Here is a 9,184-nt window from a genome sequence, read left to right on the forward strand (position 1 = left end):
CCACTAAACAACAAATTACAACAATTACAATTCAGATAAAGTAGTAGATTAGAATAAATACAACATCAAATGCAGTTTTGTATGTCCTTTTTTTAGCATTGGTACATGTATAGATAAATTAGTGGATTATAATAAATACAACATCAAATGCAGTTTTGTATGTCCTTATTCAGCATTGGTACATGTATAGATAAATTAGTGGATTAGAACAAATACAACATCAAATGCGGTTGTGTGTGTCCTTATTTGGTATTGGTACATGTATTTCATTACTGGGAGTTAAGTTTTTTGTTCATCTAAATTAATCAATGAATGATTGGCTTTACAAGGAAAGATTTAAAGGTCCCATTGAATAAACTCCACTGAGAACAATAGCTATTGTATTTATTCAATGGGACATGTGAACTTGCAAAAATTTGAATAGCATGACAAAAAGGAACTTATTTTGGGGAAGGTTTCATTTCTTTCCCAATAGCTGTACTTTAATTGCACTGATTGTCACAAAAATCTGTCTAAATGGCTCCTTGTAGCATTTCATATTGCTATGTAGAATACCATTGAAATTTTCTCATTAATAGCAATGCAACATTTCACAATAATACCTCTTTTGATTCCTAGTAAACTAAAAAATATTTTGTATCAATACCCACATATAACAAACTGAACTTTTATTTGAAAAATAATAAATATACATTCAGGTAGAATAAACTGTATTTAGTTATGTTATCATCTGCAAATTGGAAGGTTTACTTAAATGTTTACACCTTACAGGCTGTCTGTTGTACTGATGGTAAACATTGTTGTCCTGAGGGTACTACCTGTGATGTGTCATCTGGAAAATGTAACCGTGGAGACATGACTGTAATAGACTGGTTTGAAAAAGTTCCTGCAAATGTTGGAAGTGTTAAATGTCCTGATGGTCGGTCAGAATGTAAAACAGGACAGACATGTTGTAAACTAGCATCTGGTCAATATGGTTGTTGTCCTATACCAAAGGTGAAGCCAATATTTATATTCCTTGATTTATTTAGCATATGCAATTGGTTTTTCTTTAAATTAGAAAAGAATAAACCCATGGAATGCTAGGAAATAACAAATATGTCCATGGAAAAGTGTTTATATTTTGTTCTCTTCATAATGATTAATAATATCCCTTCAAGAAGAAGTTCAATGATCACTGTATAGCTAAATACAGACAGTTGGTAGAACAAGCCCAGATTTTTATATTTCACATAGTAACAGTCTGTAAAAATGCTGGACACCATATCAAGAATCATTATTTTCACTCAAGCCAACCAGTCTTTGCTCTTACTGCTAAATGCCATGTGCCTAGAAGAGAAGCTAGAAATCTCAATTTTAAGACTTTGTTTTGATCAGGCCAGTTATTGCACCTTTGCCCTCCTGCACGCAGGGATGTGGGGCTAGAACATTGAGGTAGTTCAGGTTTCTTTTCAGTAATATTATAACGAAATCAATGTTGCAAGCTAAGTTACACTAGCTTTTTCATCAGTGAACTTTCTCATTGACATTTACCCCATATCTGCTTGAATTCATATTCATTTTACTGTCGATGGTCGGGCTTCTCTCAGGTCACACTGGTTTCCTCTACCAATATAAACTGCCCACCACAATATAGCAAATAGTGCTGAAAGGGGCGTTAAACACCAACATTCAATCAATCATTAAAAACACAACATTGTTTTTTCATTATATCATTAATATAGAACATTGAGCATTCAAATTTATATTATGTATCCTGAATAAAGGAACTTTAAGACATGAGGGGGGTCTTGTAAGTCTTTGGTTTGTACTTACAGGCTGTGTGTTGTACTGATGGTAAACATTGTTGTCCTGAGGGAACTACCTGTGATGTGTCATCTGGAAAATGTAATCGTGGAGATGGAAGTCAAATTGCCTGGTTTACAAAATTAGAGGCAAAGGTTGATACCATCACTTGTCCTGACAACTCATCTACATGTAAAAATGGACAGACTTGTTGTAAAGCTGGAAATAATAAATATGCTTGTTGTCCACTGGCACAGGTATGAAGTTTTAAGAATTTTGTCAGTGAATCGTTAAGTAGCATTTTAGTTAGTCCTGTGTAATATAATTATATATTCTTGTATTCCTCCTGCTTAAAATTCCTTCTTTCATACACTAATTACTATGGAAAAAATGATACAAATATATATATATATATATAAATATTTTTAAATTATGAGAGATGTATTTAATGTGAAAAGTATCTCTTTATATTATATTTGTATGGAGATGAATTGTTTTTACTTGTCCATCCATCTATTCAACACAAAAGATTGTCATGTATGACTAAGCCTGGTATCTTTGATGAGTTTTTTTTTTACATTTTAAAGTTTTGCACCACCATTATTGATACAGTGGTTTCATTGAATAAAAATGATTCTCTTTAAACTATAAGTAGTTGTGCACCTTTTATTTTTCATTCAGAATGCCTTTTAGAGTTTCTCATAGCAAATTATGAACTTTGGGAGTTTTTTTGTCAATTCAAATATATCTTCCATTGATTTGTATTGGAACAGAACTGGATATTATTTCTTCATATCATGTTTACATTTCTAAGTAAACCAGAAATTTAGTTTTAAAATTGATAGTCATTAATAACTTGATAGAGAAAGAATGAAGGATGAAACATATTTGTATCAAAATAGACATTTTAAATTATATTGATATAATTTGTATTTTCAAAGCAAAGACAAAGTAACATCTAGACCGAATATTTTTTCACTTTTTTATTTTTAGGCTAATACTGATAGTTTTTTGTTTTCTTTTACTGCCTAAAAATGGTTACCTATATTTGACAAGCAGATTTGCCCCTACTATTTTTATCTTTCTTATATAAAGGATGCAGAAGGTTGTTAGAAAACTTATGCTCAAGTAATTGATTTTTTTTTCTTTAGTCAGCTGAATACTTTTTTCTCATTAAATATGTCAAACAAAATGCTTTTTGGGAAAAAAACAACCAAAAGACAAAAAACAGTCTACAAAACACTAATAGAAAACCTAAGACTGAGGAACATGAACCTTAGTTTTTTGTATATTGTTTTGTTGCTGGTTGTTTTTCATTTTGTCGATTCTCTTTTTGGCATAGTTTTTTTTATAGCCACTTGTTATTTTCTTCCTTTGTTTTACTCTTAAAAAGGGAGAAAAACCCAATTTTCTAATTTTATTGTTAATCCCTTTCTTTGGATTCCGTTGAAAATCATTTCTGATTTATTTTAGCCAAGTGTGAAACAACTATTTTAATCTGGTTTGTTGTCTTGAGTAACTTTTCGCCTTTTTAATAAATTTTTGCCCTGAATTAGCATGAAACTTTAGATTACTTCATGATTGGTTAACAACAACCAATTAATCAAATTAACTTTTAAAAAACTTTTTTCTAGGCTATTTGTTGTGATGATAACCTTCACTGTTGTCCTCAAAACACAAAATGTAACATCAAAACCAGTAGCTGTGATTTACTGTTAAGTGCTAGTCAACCTCTATTATCATTGGAGACTCATTTACAGACTGTTACTTGTCCTGACGGGCAAACAGTATGCCCAGATAAAAATATATGTTGTAAAACAGGTAGTAGTGGATACTCATGCTGTCCTTACTCCAATGTAAGTTACTGATATAAATATTGATAATCAAGTTTTAAAACAGAATGAAAAGAAAACCATAATTTCATAATAGTTTGCAATAATTTTTTTTAACAAAACAAAAGTTGCAAACACGTATATATTTTCCTTCGTTTTCAAGACACATCAGTTTTCACAAGATAGTTATACTCTAATATTATATCTTATTTTATTGTCCCGCCTTGACGGAGTTAAAAAGCGAGACATAGGTATGCTGTTTCCGGCGTCGGCGAGGGAGGCGGCGGCGTGAACAATGTATTAGTTTGTGATTAGGACTAGTTCATGGTGAACCACTAGTGGTAGGTAAATGATATTTGATATGCAGTTGTATTAGCATTGGCACATCTCATTACAATGGAGATTATTTGGCCCCGCCCCCTCAGTCAAGGTCTATTGACTTTGAAACTTTTCATAGTTTACATGTATTAGTTTGTGATTAGGTCAATTTATGGGGAATCACTAGTGGTAGGTCGATGAAATTTGGTATGCAGTTGTATAAGCATGGGCATATCTAATTTCCATGGAGATTATTTGGCTCCGCCCCTTAGTCATCGTCTATAGACTTTGAAAATTTTGCTAAGTTAACATGTATTAGTTTGTGATTAGGTCAGTTCAAGGGGAACCATTAGTGGTAGGCCAATGTTAATTGGTGTTCAGTTGTATAAGCATTAGCACATCTCATTTCCATGGAGAATATTTGACCCCGCCCCCTCAGTCATGGTCTATTTACTTTGAAACTTTTGCTTAGTTTACATGTATTAGTTTGTGATTAGGTCAGTTTAAGATGAACTGCTAATGTTAAGTCAATGATATTGCAAGTATCGTTTCCATGGATATTATATAGCCCCACCCCTGATCATGGTTCATTGACTTTGAAACTTTTACATAGTTTACAAGTTAATGTTTGTGTTTAGGTTTGTTTAAAGGGAACGACTTATAATAAGTCCATGGTTTTTGGTATGCAGTTGTATGAGCATTGGCACATCTCATTCCATGGAGATTGTTTAGCCATGTACCTTCAGTCATGGTTCATCGACTTTGAATATTTGCATAACTTACATGTTAAAGTATTGCAATTTTAATTTCAACATTTGCATTATCAAAATTACAAAAAGGCGAGACATATCTCTGTGATAACAGTTTATATCTATATATATATCAGTGTTTTTCTTCTCATGATCAGGATGATAGTTTCACTAGAATTCCTATTTATGATCTTTTCAATCATCATACTTATACTGAAATTCCTACAAATTATATTTTTTCTCATAATAGTTGCACTATATGATACCTATCAATGCTATGCACTAATGCTCTCGAATTAAGATGTTTGTGAATACTTGTTACCATGAAATATACCAATCTTTAATTGTCTCCCCTTGCACTTATATCACTGTGTATGTAGTAAGTTCTTTTCAAATCCTTAAATTGTATGTTTATGTGCTGATTGCCCCCTGTGAGAATATTGTAATAGTCTCCATCTGTCTATTCGAAATAATCCAAGTTGTTATGAAAGATAATAGATATAACTAGGTATATATATCTGATAAAATAAGATAGTTACACATTATATTCCACTAACTAGCTCCTAATGTATCCAAGAAGTTTTTGGGTAAACATTGTATGAAATGCAATCAAAACCCTATGATACTGACTTGATATCTATATCTTCCAAGGTTGATCACTATCTTTGATAGTTCAAATAAAATAGTGCAGTGAAGTGATCATTATTTAGATCCTATCCATTCAGTGTCATGCAATTTATTGATGTTATGTTATACTTTGATATTTAAGTTACAATATGATGTGTATTTGAATTACCATGCTTGTCAAGAAAACATTTTTTCATTCAAAATTACCTAAGATATGCATGGTGTATGAATCTGGTATAAAAAAAGATTCAACTACAAATGTATAATCATGAACAAAGGAAGATAACTCAACTCAAATTTTGAATTTGCCTAGCAAAATAAAATTCAATGTTTTATTTAAAAATTCACAAAATTGCAAAATGAAAGCAATATTTACCCTTCAGTGCTCAAAGCACATTGATTCTTCCTTGGCTTTTGACTCACAAACAAAGGCAGAACTTTGATGTAATGAACCTTATAACTTAAAATAAACCTCGTTATGACACACAGTATTATCTAATACAATTCCAATATGAAGCTCCTAATGTATTCAAATAGTTATTCATCATGTTTTGCATTTTTGGGGTTTGAGTGTTCCTGGTAAAAGTAAACCCAGAAAGAGTGTTTCGTGCACACCAAATTTATGATGCGTTATTTTCATATCATAGAGATATCAATGTAATTGTTTAATGTACAATGCAACTTAAAATTACCTATTCTGTTTTTTTTTGTAGGGTGTTTGTTGTACAAACTCAAAATATTGCTGTCCACACACATATGTATGTGATGAAGAACCAGGAATCTGCCGCATTCCTTACACATATGGACTGGTACACATGCCAAAACCTGTTGTTGGGAAACCATTACTCTAAGAAAAGACTGTTGGTTTAATAGTATACAATATCTCGGCTTGTTTAGACTTATTGTTTGTGTACTGTCCTTTTTTGTTTGTCAATTTGTCTGTTTGTCCATTACTGCAACAGACGATTATGATATTGTTGTTTTATATCTTTTGTTGTTCTGCATATCATTTTTGGGTAATATTGGTTTTTTATGGATCTTTTCGTATAGAGCAGTTTGACATAACAAAATCACATTCATTGGAATGGAACAACATTGCTTGATTCTTATCATTGTAGATTTTATTTCATTTTTAATGTAACTGCAAATGTTTGAGTTCTCATAAACAGAAGTGTGTTAATGTTTAAAACAACACCTTACAAAATTGCTACATGTATAAACATGTGTAGTTGTGCATTATAAATGAATGATTATTTTTTCGCCATGTTGCATGGAGTGTTAATCCATCATACTGTATGGTACATTTCAGACAAGTAGGCATATGATGAAATGAGTGGAAAAAGGATACTTATTTCATGTCATTTAATATATACAACAAACTCATTATTTTTATAACAACACTGAGCCTTCATACTTAAAATTTGCACATAGTTCATAGTTTTTTAGGATTTTGTAATTGTAAAATAGTCGATGTTTAGCAACTTTCATAGTAGAGGGTACAACCCAATTGTGTGTATATCTCCTCCTTGAATTTAATTCAGAACTTCAAATTTAAAAACATTTCTTTATTTATTATATACCTTTTTTTTAACATACTTGGGAAACCTTTTGCAGATTTTTTATAGAGTGAAACTTCATCAATTTTCAGCAAATTTCGCAATGGTTGATACAAATTACCAATTTTATTTCATCAATTCCTGCAGTTTTTAACCCAGAACCTTTTAGGTTTTCTAGAATTTTGTATAAACATTGCAGATGTGAACTTTACTTTGTGAAATTTGTGGATATTTGTTGCAGCTTACCAAGATCATTTAACTAAGTCAATATACAAAGCATTCCAGGTGCATGGTAAAATTTTTTATCATAATTTGGTCTATTTTAGCTACTTGGAGATTGCAGTTTTAATTAGTCTAAAAGAAGTCTGTAGATATTTAATTTCCTTACTTGCATTCAAATAATTGATTCCTAAAGCATATCAATACTTATGCAAGTACTACTTATATACACAAATCATCAGTATTACATCCCTACCATTTTAGTCTTTTACCTATTATTGTCAATATTTAAAATATTTTTTTGGAATATAGAAAGAAGGAAAGGGGGAATGAAGAGACTTGTTTTTTTTTCAGTATGAAAAACAAATATTTATAAGTATTTTTAGTCCTCAAAATGTAAATATTATTGATGCTTTACATACATTAGTAAGTGGTAATAAATGGTTCTAAAATAAAGTTCACATGCTTTTGATTTTAGTATAGTTCTGTAAACACATTGTGACTGATTGCATCTCCTTGTTTCATTGTTTTTGAATAACTATGAGAGTATGAATGTTGAAATGTGTGATTTTGAATTTAAGTCTTTTATTATTTTGTATTAAAAGGAGGACATAGCTAATATCATGATGTAGTCAAGAATTGACACATACATATCTTCTGTCAATATGTGTGTAGATAAAGCAAATATCTAAGTAATATCTCTTGTTACAAACAGTTTCTATATACATATTTTGAATGTTTTTCATGGACCAATGATCCAGTTACATTTTATTTCGCACTAATTGGATCACAAATATTGTAGAGATCTGTGTGCATTTTGTGCATGCAAGTGTGGTTGAATGTGCTTTGCTATTCAAAAAAGTTAAAAATCATGTATGGATTACATGTATTTCAGACGAGTTAAAACTGTTTATAAAATTTGTATGAATGATATTATAGAAGATATATTTTATTCTTAATATAGCATTTAAAATATTCCTCATATGCAAATTGTTCAGAAAATCTCTCAATCATTTTTAGCTCACAATGAAAATGTAGGATTATTTAATTGTTAAATAGATCTGAATCAGGTCTGTTCAAATGTTAGAAAGACGGTTGCACATATAAGAACTTTCGGTTGATGAAAGTTATAAAATATAACACAAAACAAAACAAAATACCCCTTACACGAATATACAATAATGTCAGTTAGACAAATAAGAAAATAAATTATCTGAAATAAATCTAAAATGGTATAAAGATATGTCAACAATTTTAGTGTGCATGGCACATGCATATTTATAGAGACAGAGAAAATGTGAATCCCAATTGCAATATCAGAGAGGAAATCCTGTAATTACATATATTGGCTGTTAATGGTTAAAACTTAATGACATTTCTCCTTAAAATTTGTATAAATTATTGGGTTTTTTTTTTCAAGTAAACATCGACCTATCACTGATAAGTTTCATAGTATCTTGAAAAGAGAAAAACAAAGAGTCTAAATGTGAATAAAAGAGATAGAAGATTATTGAGTAATCCACACTGTGATATTTTAATGTTGAAAGTCACATTCCCTTACATAATTTGTATTTTGACTTCATATCACTTGTACTTGAATAAACTATATTTATAAATACAGCATGTGATTTATTATGAATGAGACGTCTAGCTGTGTATTTCCACAAGACATATACAAGGACCAAAGCAATATTGCCTGCAGTGTTGGAAAAAAGTCAAAACCAAAGATCAAGCTGAAAATTACCCTTTATTATCATGTACTATAAATATTTGTTTTTTTTTAATAACAAACATTATTCTAAATCTTAGAATAGCCCATCTAGTGGATATTGTATGGTTTTTGGTGGAAATCACTCATACCAATAATAGAATTAAAAATTACTTTAATGTAAAAAACTCTTCTGCATTGAAAAATTGCTCATCTGGCAGTACATATATGGTCTTGATTGAAAATACATGTAAACCACCCGACCGTGCGAGACCCTTATGGATAGTCAAGGTCGTTAAACACCCCCTAGTAGTAGTATGTAATCCACAAATCAGATTACTAAGACAATTACATATATTTGCTTACAGCCACTTCATTTGGTCTATGATG

General features: G+C 30.6%; 1 protein-coding gene across 50 annotated transcripts in view; it reads left to right on the forward strand.

The window, feature by feature from the left end:
- The window catches only part of LOC127730979 (neurogenic locus notch homolog protein 2-like), a 66,719-nt gene extending 58,013 nt beyond the window's left edge, over nucleotides 1–8,706 (forward strand). For 49 of the 50 annotated variants that reach the window (XM_052239621.1, XM_052239638.1, XM_052239634.1 and 46 more), the window contains 4 exons: nucleotides 772–996; nucleotides 1,818–2,042; nucleotides 3,420–3,641; nucleotides 6,025–8,706. In XM_052239621.1, coding sequence (XP_052095581.1) covers nucleotides 772–996; nucleotides 1,818–2,042; nucleotides 3,420–3,641; nucleotides 6,025–6,162 — 810 coding nt within the window. In that variant the 3' untranslated portion in view covers nucleotides 6,163–8,706. The remainder of the gene's footprint in view (nucleotides 1–771; nucleotides 997–1,817; nucleotides 2,043–3,419; nucleotides 3,642–6,024) is intronic. The other variant, XM_052239622.1, reaches the window with a different exon arrangement.
- The last annotated feature ends 478 nt before the right edge of the window (nucleotides 8,707–9,184 follow it).

The sequence above is a fragment of the Mytilus californianus genome, unplaced genomic scaffold (genome assembly GCF_021869535.1).
Source record: "Mytilus californianus isolate M0D057914Y unplaced genomic scaffold, xbMytCali1.0.p SCAF_2, whole genome shotgun sequence".
NCBI classification, from domain to species: Eukaryota; Metazoa; Mollusca; class Bivalvia; order Mytilida; family Mytilidae; genus Mytilus; species Mytilus californianus.